Below are 16,763 nucleotides of genomic sequence, written 5' to 3' on the forward strand. Positions count from 1 at the left end.
GCACTGAGTCTCTATTCAGCAAAGCACAAGCAGGGAGCAAGAAAGAAAGAAAGCAAGAAGAGAGCAGAGATTTAGGCAGTTTCCTCCCCTCATTCCTGGACAGACAAGTAAAGCGCCCTTCCCTGTATGTGGTGGGTGAGATGAACTCCAGTGGGAATACTGTAGACCCCACCTGACAGCTCTCTGCCTGAGCAACTGAAGGATTTTCACTGGAGCCTCCACGGCCACGGACCTGGATTAAAATAAAAAGCAGCGAAAAATTTAAACACCTCAACAATTTTTCCACAAAGAATTCTTCTTTTTTAAATGATGTGATTTATTTTCTCTAGAGAGAATTCAAACATTGTGTACCAGAGGAAAGTGAACAGTAGAAGGATATTAAACATCAAGACATGGAAAAGAGCTGTTTATCACTCTGCCCTGACTTCTGATTTTCTGCTCCTGTCTGAGATCTTGTCAGTCTTTGAATAGTCCTTCTATCTCCTCTCTCTGTCCGTGCAAAGTCACACATATTCCTCTAAATTCACTGGTTACTTTCTACCCAGAGTTCAGTCTGGCAGGCACAACCATTCCAGCTAAAGGGGAGGAGGACTTCCTCACGCTGGCCGCCTCACGGCTCAGCCGCAAAAAACGTGTTATCGGGGCTGGAGTCGGCGTGGCCATGGTCCTGGTCCTCCTGGTGGCCATTCCCCTATTGGTCCACACCACCAAGGGGGCAGGGTCCGGAGGAGGCAGCACGCATTTTGAGATGCTTGGGAGCTGCAAGATGGTGTGTGACACTTTCACCCCCCCACAAGGAGAGCTAACAGCTGTCTCTCCGCAGCCTCCAGACTTCCCAAATCGCAGGGGCAAACAAGGGTTCAGAGGGACTCCGGGAGTCCCTGGTCCTCCAGGCCCTAAAGGGCCACCTGGAGAGCCTGGTAAACCTGGCCCACCTGGCCCACCTGGGCCTGGACCTGGTGGCTACGGCCCTTCCTTCTACAGTCCTAAAATCGCCTTCTATGCTGGCCTCCGGAAACAACATGAAGGGAGTGAAATACTGAAGTTTGACGATGTGGTGACCAACGTAGGGAACTACTACGAGCCGAGCACCGGCAAGTTCACCTGTCCTCTGCCTGGTATCTATTACTTCACCTACCATGTCCTGATGAGAGGAGGCGATGGCACGAGCATGTGGGCAGACCTGAAGAAGAACGGACAGGTGAGAAACAAACTCGTCCTGCAATAATAACAAGAATGCTCTTTGATACAGTCGTGGCAGAGTTTTCATACAGTTTGTTTTTCAAATTAATAACATGCAGCTGTGATGTTGTATTTTGGCCTTAGTAATGACAGCTGCTTTCTGCCCTGGTTGGCACCAAAACAGGATTTGACAATATCACCAAAATGAAACATTTACTTGTAGGTCCAAAGTTTTACACTGTTGGACTGAAGCACTTTTTTTTAGATAACTTCATGAAACTCATGATCCACGTCATCTTATAGTTGATAAATAAAAACTGAAAAGTTAGGGAAACATCAAGGTTTTTTCTGCATTGTTGAGTACAGGTGTTGACTCCCACTCAGCTTTTCAAGAAATAAAAAAATGTTGCCAACAATAAAGCACTGTTTTTATGTGGGAAAAGTTGTAGATAAAGAAAAAACACATAAAGTGAAAATGAGAACAAAAGAGAAGAAATGGATGAAAGCAGACAGAGCTGGGATTTAAAATTGCTTTACATGCAGTTTTTGCATAGAAAAACAGTAATTATTTGTACAGCCTGCAGACAGACAGAGAGAGAGAGAGAGAGAGAGAGAGAGAGAGACAGTCAAGCGATCAACGGGATAACAATCCTCCACGTCTCAGTGGAACAAAGCCAAAATGCAACAGCTGGCTACTGTCCTTTGAGAAACTCTGACTTTAACACTAATAAATAAACAGTACAAATTCTTGAAATCCTCCATCTGGAGAACTGTGACAAGCCTGAACTACTAAGCCCTCACTCTGCTGAGGAGCTAATTCTGACATGTGTGCTGCAGAACAGTGATGTGAGTGATGTCCTGGGGATTAACAGAGAAAACTAAGACACATGCTTTGCATTGTTACAAGTGTTTGATGGTATCACAGCGCACTATGCTCTATAATTTACACGACACATGAACAGCAATATGCAACTGACCAACAATCACCAGGGGCTGCAGCTCTTTGTGTGCTTTACTGAATCTACATCTTAAAAAAGGCTTTAATTGAGAGTGCAGTGGTTACTTTTTGTTCAATAGCAAAGGCTCCGGATGCAGATGCTGCACCAGTGCCCAGCTCTGCCTGGGGCATTGTAGTTGTGTGTTGTCTGAAATGTAAAGCATTTTTCATGCACTGTAAAAAACATGAACAAACCTTCAGTGAAGTCTTCTGAAGAGTTCAGCAGGGGAGACTGGTTCCAAGCATTGCCTGGGTCCACTTAACTTCATTGTGAATCCAAATATAGGCAGCAGTGGAGTGTGAGTGGAGGCGGACAGAAGGCTACACGCGATCAGGGAGCTCAGAATTTGAGACAGTATCCACCTGTCAGTCTCAGAAATCACACCTTTAATGAGTTGGTTGTTGAAAAGACATTTGTAAACACAGCAAGACTGCAACACAACTTGTGTGTTTAGTTAGGGCCACACATTAAACAGCAGCCTCCAAGGCTGAGAAATAAGGCCCATGACCAAGTGTGATGTTGGAATGTTTTTGTATTATGACCACCGTACACAGGTACATTTTAATATAACTCACTTCTTTTACCAATATTTGTGCTTAAAATTTTGCATAATTAAACCTGTGGCCACAGTGCAAGCTTACTGCTTCAGAGACACCTCATCTCTACTCACACTCCACACCTTTTTACCTGTATGTGGACTATCCAGGTGTTAAGGCGGACACAAACGCTGCAACACGGCAGCTGTTGAAGCCTTCCACAGGGTCTCAAAATGGCTCTTTAACTTACCCTTTAACACCATCTACACTTACTATGAGAAGTAGCTGTTTTCTCATGAACTACTAAACGTGCCTGTTTTGTGTATTTTGTGCAGATTCGCACACATGTACATAGAAAATGTCCACCAAATTAAATGTACAACTTTAGTCTGCATTTTGCAAGATAGGCAAGAATTTGTAAATAAAAGAAATTATTATTATAATTCATAAGCAAATATTAAGAAAAGTTGGACAAACTGAAATAAGATGCATTCATAAAATGATCTTTTAACAACAATTGTGATGTTAGTATAATTTGCAGGTTTTGGGTGCTAAACTGAGAACGTTTAATGTGATAATGTCAAGTTCAGCATAACAGGCTTTTTAAATACGTACATTATTACAGAGCACATCTTTTATGTGACTGATCCAGTCTGTAAAGATATCTATTCTCCCTTTTATTGATTTGACAGGATGTGCATAAGGTGTGGAGTAAAGAGGACAGGCAGGTAAATGCCAGATATAATTGGGGGACTTGGTTTGTTGCGTGCCTTCACAGACATTATCATTCCTGTCTTCTCCTGCTGTTAAATCTTTCATAGCCTGTAGATGAGATCTTCTCCCCTTCACCTGTGGCCCTCCTTTACACACACACACACACACCTACACGTTTCCCATCCACACTGGCTATTGACTCCTTCCCCATTAATTATCTTTTCCATCAACTAAATTATTTAACTCAATTCAATGCTGATCTCGCCCTCACAGCTTCACTGGCTTTTTTTGTGTGTTTTTTTTAGTGAATAGACAAGTGCTGGTGTAGCACAGGTCAATGAGAAAACTTTAAAACAGAAATTGTCAATTGAGAGTTTCTTTCTTTCTTTCTTTCTTTCTTTCTTTTTAAAGTTGACAGATTGAAACTCTTTAGCTGCGTACACTAGCCTTCATATATAAACCCAGTGACCGAATCAGCTGACCAAGCTGAAAGCTTAGTTAAATAGAGATACAAACAGTTAATGTAGGGCGATCTTTTAAATAATTTGAATTTAAGCTAATTGTTGACTGGACAAGTACTGGCCCAATGCAAATTAACACTGAAAGAGATTCCTCAAAAAATCTAATATTCCTCTAAAGCCTGTGGTGGCCATCTCTAGCATGTTTCCCTTCAGGGGGAGGTGTGTGTGTGATCGTGTGTGTACGTGTGTGTGTGTGATCGTGTGTGTGTGTAGGGCTACAACAATTGTCAGACTGATATGCACAGTGTTGATCAATGTCTTGTCAAAGGGATCTGAGAACAAGACGCATCCTGGGGAGACATCACTGCAGAGACAGGCAGCACACAGACAAGTGGGCTGACACACAGAGAGAGATGGATGGATATTCACAGGAGAATGGACAGAGGCTGTCCAATGAAGACATAAGTGGAGGACTACAGATAAAGCAATGTATGAAAAAAAAATCAGACACACCAGCCTCTACTGTTGCCAGTTGGCTAGTGAAATGTGTAGCTGATGTGCTGATGTGCTGATGTGTGACGTTTACGCCATGTTTGCAGAGATAAAGCAGATGAATCTTTATTTCTTCATTGTGTCCCATAACTCATCAAAAGATAGGTGTTGAGGTAGATGACCTTTTCAATGGATATATAATTCACCACCAATATGTACTTTGCCCTTTACAGTGATGAGCATGGAGTGGGAGCATGAATATTTATAACTGGGCCAATCTCTGGGCTGGTCAGTTGGTCAGTCTGTAGGTGCTATCAGTGTGTCCTCCGCTGACACCTGGCAATCTTGTTATGTCAGTGGCCTAAAGTGGAGAGATTGGTTGACAGCACAGTAAAAATGCTCTGACGTGGGTCAGCATTAAGAATGTAAAGGCTGGAGGTGTTAAATAAAATATAACTATGTCTCAAGGTTCAGATTATCAATGCATATTGGAGTGTATTGTTAAGTGCATCTGTACATTTGCATTGTTAAACAAAGGAGCAGGTTAAGACTTTTTGGCTGGCTGTTAAGAATCAAAGCAACAACAAAAAAGCTGAAACCTTTCATTGTGATTACCAAAAACACCTCAGAGATTCTTTTTCTTATTTTAGATTAAAGCATGTACCTAATGGGATCTACAGTATGAGCTAATTAGATAATTATAAATACTACTTAATATTAGTCGATGACAGGCTTGGACTAATAATTCTAGGTAGGCATGATGTGGCTCGCAGTGAGAGGTAGAAGCTGTTAATTACAGCAAGTGAGACAAGGTGTCATTAAGAGCCTGTGTGTCATTAGACATTTCTACATTTCTTTAATTTTGGCACATTTGGTGCTGCTTGTTTTTACGATGCATGTCTTGATAGAATAACTCTCTGAGTGTTAATGTTGTGAAGTGGCCAACATGAAGAGCATTTTGTGATGCAGAATAAAAGTTGCATTTTTCTGTCAGGGCATATACCCTGCCGGTTTTCTTGTTCTTTTCTTCTTGTGTTTCCTCCACAACCTTACACATTTATCCATGCACGCGGCTATTATTTGACTATATGTCTCTGTTATAATGGCTGAGGCCATTATATCCTGAAGACTAAAAGGACTCGGCTGGTTGTTACTGTGTTTTCTCCGTGTCTTTGTTGTCTTTCCCTTTGCCTGCCGATTATATCATTACCCTTTGCTCATCAAGGAAACAGTGTTTCTGTCTTCCATAAAAAGCTGTGTGTCACTGTGTTGGATAGTGGTGTGTTTAGATCTGACCTGAGCAACTGTAATATGATCCGGGGTTATTAATATTTCTAGTTAAAGGTAAAGGTTTATCAGAATCAAAGGGGCGTTACCTCCTGACCTGGTGCTGGTTTTGATGACTGGAAAATCAGTGGGTGTGTATGGTTGTTTGTCCCCTCCCTCTTTGTCCAGACAAGACATTAAACACAAAAACAACAAATAACTTAAGAACTGAGGCCTGGCTGAAGCCGATGCCCTGAAGGTATAGACCATCCCAAGATCCCCATTTATATCCAATTAAGCCATTTTCTCTATACCCTCAAAGGTTTCAGTCTATAGAGCCAATTAGAGACTTTCTAATCAACATCTTGACACCTTGGGTCTTAAGTGTCATGGCAAAATATTAGCATTTAGTATGCCAATTAGTGTGTGAGTCTGCAGTGCAAGAGAAGGGTTACATGTCGACCTGCATAATAGAAACAGGATACCTCAGGCAAGTACACACGGATGGAGGCAGAGAGAACACAGCAGCTTTTACCAGAATAAAAAAAAGCCATTTCAATCGCCCCTCTTCTCTCTCCCAGTTCACCCTTAGAGGTCCCTCAGGTAAGTTTAAGAGACCCTGTCTCAATCGCTCGCTCCGCTCTGAGAGGTCTGTACATCACAGTGAATGAATCCTGTCAGTTTTATTACCAGAGGATCAAGGCACCACTGTGAAACAAAACAAAACTGAAAAAATAACACACTACATGGACACCCCCCCACTTCATTTAAGCTCCCCCCACATTGCCCCACCCTCCTGAAATAGGCATGCCTGATCAGTTTGTTATCCAACAGGATTCCTCCTCAACTTTGGCTTGCTTTGCTCAAATCCCGTGCCTGGAGTGCATGCAGCTGTCTGCTCGTCTGTGTGACCTAATCCAAATTTCTGCTTTCACACCCACCTTTTCATTATTCTGTTCTCTCTGCCCAACAGCCCAGTTCCATCATGTTTTCTTCTTAGAGACAAAGCTTTCTATGACAAACTCATACATAAAAACATCTAAATAGCGTGATTCAATTGAAATGCTGTATTTTAGCCCTTTGATATGTCACGCAAATCAGTGGCATGCAGAGGAAAATGTAAATTTTACTGAGCATTTAGCACTGTCAGTGAATTATTTCAATGCTGTCACCCCCCCCCCCCTCTCTCACTCTCTCTCTTCAGCCCCTCTTTGGCTCTCTTTCCTCATTTAATGCTGCCCCCCTAATGACAAGTGGAGGCAGTGTAATCTTCTCCTTTGTCCCTCGGGTCTCTCTTCTTCCCAACAGCAGCAGATCAAGTCAGAACAGCGCTGGGCCAACAGACAGAAATTCACTCCCTTGTCGCTATCAATCTCCACCGCTGTTGACAATAATCCTGATTTGCCTTTCCCTCTCGCTTTCACTCCCAAAGCCCCAGTGTCTCCTGCCCACTTTAGGAAAACAAGGTTTCATTCTGATTGTTACTGACAGCTGAACCTGCAGACTCATCTGCACTGGTTTCAGTATCACAACACTCCAAAATGTGATCATTGTTGGCCAGGTCTAAGTTTGGGTTTTTCACAGCAGCGCGACACCTATGAATCACAACCAGCTTACAGGAGTTATAGTGACAGAGGTGCACTGGAAGAAAAAAGAAACATCAGCTCGTCCACCTGAGTGTCTTATTTTACATCACAGCCAATCAGATCAATATACTGTATCAGTCTTCAACAAGTGCATAGTCATCTGACAGCACACTGATTTTAGTGGGTTTCTGATCAGTGGAACTCTATTGACTATAAATCCACATATATGATGTAGTTTGGACAATGACATGCTCCATTTTTACAAAAAGGAAATGATTTTCACATTTTAATGTTTAACAAATGTTTAGCTTTACATGCATAGTTTTCTTTCTGGATTCACAGAGCATGAGTCAGATGACATTTAATTTATACATTTTACTCATATTCCACATGTCAATAATATTGATGATGATTGTAATAGTATTTTAAATGTCACAATGTAAATATGTGCATAAAATAGCAAACGTGTCCACTCAGTTACGATGTATACGCGAGGAGAATGTGCCCGTGAATTAATCATAAACATTACACATTAAATGTCAGCATCTCCACTGTCTGAGTAGAGGCTAAGTAAGCTTAGGTATCTCACAGGGAAGTCAACCATAAAAAAGCAATAAATAATAGTTTGTCCTTTTGGCTGGCAAATATAATTAGCTGATGTTTGTGTTGAAAAAGGTGGTGTGAATATCACTGCTGCAACTTTTATTGTGACCCCTAAATGTTGGAAGATGTTTTAGGATATTTTATGGGGGCATGTTTCATGTACAAGCACACTGGCTTTATTATGACTTAATACGCAGATAACCCCAAACTCAGACATGTGGACTCTAAAAGAAATCCTTTGGAGCCAAGACTTTGACAGCAGATCCTTTTTATTCCCATTTCCCAGTCATGCATAGTTATTGTGAAATAATCATTGTTATAATCTTCATCTGTGAGTGGCCTTTATGTTTATTATGTGCTTATCAGTGTACTGTACTCATGCTGCCTGTCAGCCTCTAACTCAGCTGACAGTACCGTCTGGGGAATCCTGCCGTTCAACCATGTAGACAGATGTTGGATGTACAAGATGTCAGAATCTTTTTAGTGTTTTTTTTTTTTTCTAAAAACCTATTAGGCTTCCTCAGGGGAGCTTTTCAGTCCCTTCAGAGCAAAGCAAAGTGTAACACTATAAAGTAACAAAATGTCTTATATGGTACATGTTTTCTCCCCTCAGGTGTTCACTTGAGATTCATAAAAACAAAGAGGAAACAGAGCTGTCCTTATCGAGATATATACTGTGTGTGTGTGTGCCATCCAATCCTAACCTCCTTGCTAGAATTTCATGGGCCCATTTGACCACTGTAGCCTATCCTGTGCCCCCATTTATTGTGATTGTATGGAGTTATTGAGGAGTTGGACCTATTAGGCGGGGAGCTGCCATGGCTGTCTGACTACCAATTACTGTAGCCTGCAGCCATGTATAGCCTGCCCTAGTGCATGTGGACACAGGGAGGGGTGAGGAATGTTGTAACGTGTGTGGTGGGAGGGAGGTGGGGGGTGGTAAAAGGAAAGGGGCTGGGGTTGGGACTGGTAGGGGTTCTCAGGAGATTTGCCACAGCAGCACGTCGTTAATCAATCCGATTTAGACTGGACAGGGACACACTTAGTCGTTGCTCCCGCCAACACTGCCATAGCGAAGGCGAGAAAAAGGTGTGCGTGACCTGCATCTTATTCCAGTATGCGGATACAAAAAGATGGATAGATGGGTCGAGAATGAAGAGATGGGAACGAGGTGGTGAATGGGAGTGGGATGATGGAAGGGGCGTGAGGTGTGGAGAGAGAGACAACAATTAATGAAGTGATGTGAGTGGAATTAATACAAAGGAAATGTATCGATTCATTTTCTTTCTGAAGGAGGGGAATAAAAACGTTCACCTACTCGACACAAAAGAAATGCCTGTATGGAGAAACGTGTTCAGTTAATCTGATGAAAATGTTGGATGGAGGGATGAGGAGACATGGAGAGTTTAGTTTTACCTAATTTATCTCGGTGATCAGAAGGGATCAGGGCCGCTTAATGACGAGTGGAGATGATGGACCAAATCCTTAGTCAGACTGCAACCCAGAGGAAGAGACAAGGATGGAGATGGGGCATCGCATTTGCATTCATTAATATGTATGTGCATGTGTACTTTATTTTCCACTATTAAATGGATTGTCTGCTTGAATAGTTTGTTACTTGCTCTGTGATGCAATTTATCAGGAGATTTGCTTACTGAGTGCAAAAATAACCCTTTAATTGAGATGAAAAAATGAGAATGAGAAGATGAACTAATGGAAACAATTCACAACATAATAAATATGAATGCCCTTTGACCTGCTGTTTTCCAGGTCAAAGGGCAGAAACATCCTGGTATTTAGCTGAAACATGTTCGACAAACTCCCAGGATGCTGTGCTGTTCTTCTGGAAGGAGATGTCAATTGTATCTCCTCCTGAAACCTCTGCTGTGTTGATTTAGCTGCATGTATGGGATCATTACTGCCATGGCATCATTTGATCAGTGTTCACTGGCATAATAGTGTTGACTATTACTAAAAACAGAGTAATCGTCGTGTGTGAATAGCTGTTCAAACAGTTACAGACCCAACGTCAGGTGATTGACATTCGTTCCTCCAAACATAAAGCTGTCCACATGCAGATAAAAAGGTGAAGAATGTCCAACATTACATTTCAAATTGCACATTTCTATGGTCTGTACATGGACACCAGAGAAAGCGCGTGTTAGTGTTGAATATCATGAGTAGTTCACCTGTCCTCTTGTTCTAACAGAGACAGCGACGTTATTGGGCTGGTTGGTGTGGAAGTCTGACAGTAGCTAGCATTAGCTAACCAGCAGTGACAGCTTTGGCAATGACTACTAAGCTACATCAAGAAGGGAGGCTCCTGGCAGCTGTTCTGCTGAGCTCTGTGGAGGCAGGCTGAATGTGGAGTGGTTAGTTCTGAGTTACAGTGTTGCCTGGACGTACCCACAAGTACAACATGGCTTCCTCTGTGTTTAACCTCTCACAGATATTCATGAAAAGATAAATAAAAACTCACTGCCCTGGACCACAGTGATGAACAGCTGTGGGCCGTGGTATGTACAAATCAGTGATTAGAGTGACAAATGACCTGATGTGTTCCCTGATACCATCCTCACAATCCTCTGCAACAGGTGGATCAGGCAAGAGAGCAACAATCCTCTGGAAAAATTGAATGCGACTTAGAAAGGTTGTGCCTTCAGACGGAGGCTTGAGGCCAAAGATCACTGCACATCTCATTTATCTACCCAGTGGACAGGAAGGCATCAGTGTTGATGACATTACACCGGGATCATAGTATGAAGCAAGAAATAAAATGGCAGCAGTCACATCCAGATAAAGTGAACAGGCTGGCTGTGGGTGGGATGATGTGGGAAAAAGAATAACCATTCCCTTCTGGTATAAAGAAAACAGTCAGTTAAATGTAAGAACCACTGGACGTGATTACTTCTTATGGAACCCATATTTCAGTCGTGCTCTTCAATTAACAATTAGATGGCAGTGGTGAAGGAGCCTCTGCTGCAGGTGATGATTAGAGCTTTGAGACCATAAGAGCAGGTGGATGATTCAAGAGGAGAGAGGACTGTGGAAATATGTGGACACTTGATGAAAAACTAACCAGTTAAACTGCTCATCGTCAGGATGTGTTTATGGTTGCTCTGCTTGTGCATCAATGATCTCAGCTGTTTGAAAATCTTACAAGGCTCTAAAGCAATGAAAGGACAAATAATCCTTATAACAGGAGCAATCGACTGATGAGTCCCTCTGTTAAATGGAGCATGTACTCTGTATGCACGTCTAGCCAGTTGTAGTGGACTCTGACAAAGACGGGCATTTCAATTAGCCAATGAAATCCCAAACACAGAGGTAAGTGGGTCCAGAACTTTCTGGTCAAGAGTAAGCAAGACTCCAGCATAGTTTTGGTGATACAGCAAGAAAACAAAGGATATAGATATAATAGAATACATGTTTTACACACGTTAACACATTTAAACCATTTGTATGAAAATTGCTTTAACATATCCCTTGTAGAATATGTGTGAAATGTTCATTTGTTGTTGTATTTTAGTTCAACTGTAGCTTTGTGACACTGCCTTCAAAGTAAATTCTACACTTCCTGCAGAGTAAACATATAAAAAAATCCTGTTTTTAGATCTGGTGAATGGTTCTTTCCATTCTGGGAGCCTGTTGACACTTTTATTTTTTATATATATTTTAGGTGAGAGCCAGTGCTATCGCTCAGGATGCAGACCAGAACTATGACTACGCCTCCAACAGTGTAATCCTGCACCTGGACGTAGGGGACGAAGTGTGCGTACAGCTGGATGGAGGCAAAGTTCATGGGGGAAATACCAACAAATACAGTACCTTCTCCGGGTTCCTTATCTACCCCGACTGACAGTATACTCACATACATCCTACATGCTCTCTTTCTCTCTGTAATCAAGCAAAAAGTTTCCTCTCTCTCTCCTCTTCATCTAACACAGCATCACTCCATCAGGTCATTTCACTGCTTTTCATGTAACAACATGACCTCGGGTAATAAATAGAACACAGTTTGTGAAGAATATAGTATTGTAAATATAACTTCTGATTCACACATGTGTAATCATTATTTTTGTGCCATGTACAGTATGTGCGAGCATGGCTAAGAGAAGGCACACCTCATCACACGCCTGTGCACTCATTAACTGAGCTTCAGTTGTTGCTTTGAGACAGGATGACCAGTTCAGCCGCCTGTCTGAAATCGACAGTAATACTATCTGAATGTAGACTGTCAATCGAACTGTGTGTGTGTATTTGGCTGCAGCCTCTCATCTTTAATGTAAGATGGATTTACAATATGACCGAGCAAGAAACAAGAAAAGTGACATGAATTAAACATGAATATATTGATCAAGGCTGATAATACAGCAAATTTCACCATCACAATCCAGTGTGTGGTACGTCTGTGTCCATGCTGCTCTGCAACAGCCTCACCTGTTCAGTTACACACACACACACACACACCTTCTTGAGAGTTGTGTTACTGAAACTATTTAACCATTTAGAGAATACAGAATTAGAGTTAGTTATAGTCTGGGGTTAGCAAATTATTCTGAAACCCCTTTGCTCATTTTGTTCTGATTTTGTATTCTATTCTTATTCTCATCTAAAATTATAGGCCAGAAGGTGATTATTATATATAATGACAGGTGTTAAGGATGTTAAGGTGGAAGTAAGCCAGATGTGTGCTGGCATGTCTGATGGGACTCAATGCACAACGTTATGTTTAATTGTTTAATATGTTTATTATTATTGATACATTCAATATTCAATGTAAATCTACCCGGCAGGCTATTCAGTGTGTAAAGTTAGAGGTTCAAAGCAGATGTATACATTAAGCTTGAAGGGGACCAGGTATAAACCTTTGAGCCAGGTGATACAGACTAACCCAGCTGGAAATTCAAAATATTTACATTTCTTCCAAAGCTGACATTGTTAAATTAAAGCTGCCATGAAGTGCTATAAACATGAAGTTGTTTCAACACATTTTCAGAGAGTATCTCCTAGAGGGCTTCACCTCATAATTTGTCACCTCCTCACCACAGGCCGATCACAGCGTAAAGTGGGTGTAAATCTCAGAGTCTCAGTCTGTTTGATAAAATGTGAAACTTTCATCTTACTGTGAAGATGTTTTGATGCACAGGTGACTGTCGATGTTTTACTGCCATATGCCATACCTATAGGTTCTCTGTGCCTTATACTATCCATTTATTTTCATTTGTTATGCATGAGGTGGTTCCCTGTGCTGAATCCACACTATGTGAGGAAGCTGATCCACACAGACAGCAATTGGTTGGGGGATTTTCTATTTCCAACACAGCAGTCCCTGCAAACATACAGCAGACAGACAGTGACTGTGAGTTTTTGGTACATAACTGGATGTAACTCCCATTTGTAAATAAAAGTCCCCAAAACTGAATGAATCTGAAGGGCGGAAAGAGAAGCATGACGCTGTGTAATTCAAATTATGCATCCACATGAATTTTAAATAGGTTGATGTAACCAAGTTATTGCATATAACAATTGTTTTTTTTTCATATTATGCTTAAACGGGTAAAATGTAAAATTATTTCAAACACATCTATTGTAATGAAGAGAGTTCAATATCAGCCTGATGATATATTCACAATATGTGGCAGAGACTGTGTTGTCCTAAATCCAGCTTCCAGGCTGGGCAGCATGAGTGTACCCAGAAGAAATTTGGATGTGACATATTCTGATTAACCCTTCATTCTTGTGCAGTAGAAGAAAATGTTGTATTATTGTACACAGACACCACCCACCCCACCCGCACCCCCACCCCCGAGTGGCTTTACATAACCTCTGTGCCATGCTGCGTCCTACTGTGTGTGTGTGTTTTCTGGCGCTGTTACTTTTGTTTAGCAAGCAGTATGGATTCATTGCTGTCACTGTACTTTGCAAGCTGAGTTGTGTGTATTTGTCATGTGTGAAATCCACATAGATTTTTCTCTGCCCTTGAACACCATCAAATACAATAATAAAAAAAAGAAGAAGAACAAGAAGGAAGTTCAGGATCATTTTGGTGTGACGGACACTATTCTTTTTTCCTCCTTTGTATATTACGGAAAAATAATAAAAAGTGTTACATTTTTATTCATGATATTAATTAAAATGCATCCAAAAATAGGGTTAAATATTCACAGATATTAATAAAATAAATAAAACAGCTGTAAAGTAAACAAAAAGACCACCTCCCTGTGTTCCCTTTGACTCACTCATTGATAAAAAATACACCTTTATAATTAAAGTAAAACAGTTGTTCTGTAACATCTAATTTTAGGAAGAGAGGAGGTGTTAATTAAATGTTTTGCATAATAAGTGATACTGTCATAATGACTGTGTTTCTAATATTTATTATTTAATATAATATTTCTAATATTTTCCTACAAATACAAAGGAAATCTGAAACACAGCTTTAAAGACTGAATTTACATGTATGCAACATGGAGAAATGCATTTCTTTGTACACTGAGGTTATTGTAAATTCTGGGATTTTCTGTCTAATATTAAATGCTAAAAAAACTACGATATATATATTTATAAGTAAAAAAACACAACACAGACTACTGCATGCACTGTGTTGGTGAGATTGGTGAGACAGATAGTCAACACAGAGTGAAAGTAATCAGCAGTACCGAAACAAACAAGACATGTTTTTTGTTCTTTTTGCTCCTTTGTCAAACAGACAGAGAGGCAAAAGAGATGACTTAGTCTTAGACAGTCACGCGGTCTTGTCATATGGATCTACTTCAGTGGAACGGTGTGGACCTCTGAGGTATTGATCACATCTTAGGAATTTCTTCACTTCTCATATAACTGCAACAAGACTTTTATTTTGCAGTAGAAGACAACATTTGAAAATTGAGACATACTGGTGTCAGGAGATATTTTGTATTGATTTAACTTGTCGCTTCATTAGTTTGTAATGACAGGGTATTCTTTTGTAGGTATTAAATTATTTTTTTAGAATGAATCATTTCACAACAATTTAATGAATGACTGAATGATACTCCCTGCTCTGCATCACTCCTGCACCAGCCCCAGTGGAGCTGATGCTGACCAAGCAGAGCCAGCTGGAGGAAACAAACATGTTCTTGAAGCTGAGCTTTTATTTTGTGCAATGTTACGATATCACATTAAACTAAATGGAAACATGCATTCAATGCTGATGTTTCACTGGTTTAATGTCTAACAACATGCCCATTAGCAGAAAGATACTGACAGTCGGTATTCTTGCAGCCATGGGTCATAACAGTGTAAAATGTAGTAATTAAATGTATATAATGTAAGGTCTTCAACATTATATGAACGCACACATATCTACAACCGAGGTTTTGTTCAGACTGGCTGCACAAACAGAACCTGTGTGTATTTTTATACAATGAATTTGTGCGTGCGTTGTGTGTGTAAGCTGAGCTTACATACAAATGGCACAATTACTTAATCATAAAATATCTGTCAGATTTACAACTACAGCAGCCCGTTTGAAGATACTGTAGTTTTCCCCATTATAAACACCACCAGCTGTTTTTTCACCAGCTGCTTCTTGTAGCCTCTGCAAAGCCGCCATGTGAAAATGAAACATGGAAACATGAAAGCGAGTTCTCACCTCCACAGAATGAAAAACAAGGAGATGGATGTTTAATTGAAGGTGAGTGGTAATACTATTCTGGAAGAGGAGGTTCTACCAGAATGGGATGCAGACGAGACGGTTTGTATCACAGCAGTGATACCCCCCCCCCCCACCACCACCACCACCCCACACCACCCCCACCCCGCCGGGTCTCTGTGCTCCCTCCTCGCAGATTCCAGCACTAAGTTAATTGGACAGGGAGAGAGGGCTGAGGAGGGAAGCATTCAGCCCCATTAGCAATCCCCCTGTGGAAGGCTGAGCTGAGAGGATCACAGACTCACAAATAGGAGGATTAAAATAATCAATAGGCTTCACTCTCTCTCCTTCAGCACAGATGGGTGCACCACACACACACACACGTGTTGTCACACAGATATGCACACACACGCTCATGAGCAAATACAAACATGGCAAGAGTCTGAGGAATACTAGTTCAAGGAGCACTACTCTTCCCAGTGTTGTCTCTGGACTTTCACAAATTAGTCAGGGTCATGTAAGAATCACACACACACACACACACACACACACACACACACACACACACACACGCACACACACACACACACACACACACATATTTTCTGTTAATGAAGGTTAATTTCAGCCTCTGACAAAGTGAGGACCAGTAAAAAGGTCAGACACATAATAACAGTCTGACATGTCTACATTTAACCCAGCTATTTCTGTACTTTTATCTCACATATTTCCAAGGCCTGTTATGCACAATTCTGTCCTTATTCAAAGCCTGTTCCTGGACTTATTACATTTTTTATATAAAACTAATTCTTTAGTCCTATGATATATTTTTTTTAATGAAAATCCCACAGATTAGAGGTTATTTTGTTTAGATTGGTGTGAATCTTATTTTATTCACTACTAAAATCAAAATATACCCATTTGCCTGCTTTCTTTCTCATCAGCTCACTTTCTCAGGTTTGGCTGCAGGAGGTCATTTAATTGCTAAAGAGGTCATTCATTGCTATCCATAATTAAATTGCTGCCATTTTTTCATTAACTTTTCCTTTCAAACTTACATGTAGGTGCTTTATTTTGCAGATTTTATATTTCACCTACCTATGTAGCCTTTTCACAGTGCTGGTATAATCGAATTCTTCATCATATTGAGGCATAAAGTCAAAGACCAAAATGTACTTGTGAAGGTTGGGCTGTAATATTTCCCTAATGGTAATGTAATTCCTTAACACGGAGTAACTGGCAGTGATTTGTTGCACAGCGAACTACCTGTTGATTCTGAAAATAGCTTA

The 16,763-nt window shown here is 40.8% G+C and overlaps 1 protein-coding gene across 1 annotated transcript; it reads left to right on the forward strand.

The window, feature by feature from the left end:
• The first annotated feature begins 640 nt into the window (after window positions 1-640).
• Window positions 641-11,783, forward strand: c1ql4b (complement component 1, q subcomponent-like 4b). The gene is made up of 2 exons (XM_028406536.1): window positions 641-1,201; window positions 11,518-11,783. The coding sequence occupies exons 1-2, from the start codon at window positions 662-664 to the stop codon at window positions 11,695-11,697; spliced, it is 720 nt and encodes a 239-aa protein (XP_028262337.1). The 5' UTR covers window positions 641-661; the 3' UTR covers window positions 11,698-11,783.
• The last annotated feature ends 4,980 nt before the right edge of the window (window positions 11,784-16,763 follow it).

Source organism: Parambassis ranga, chromosome 5 (assembly GCF_900634625.1).
Source record: "Parambassis ranga chromosome 5, fParRan2.1, whole genome shotgun sequence".
NCBI lineage: Eukaryota > Metazoa > Chordata > Actinopteri > Ambassidae > Parambassis > Parambassis ranga.

Bases quoted from the DNA above. Each gene is read 5' to 3' on its own strand.
- c1ql4b (XM_028406536.1), top strand. From the start codon at position 662: ATGGTCCTGGTCCTCCTGGTGGCCATTCCCCTATTGGTCCACACCACC. The intron at 1,202-11,517 runs GTGAGAAACAAA...TATATATTTTAG, and splicing joins ACCTGAAGAAGAACGGACAG to GTGAGAGCCAGTGCTATCGC.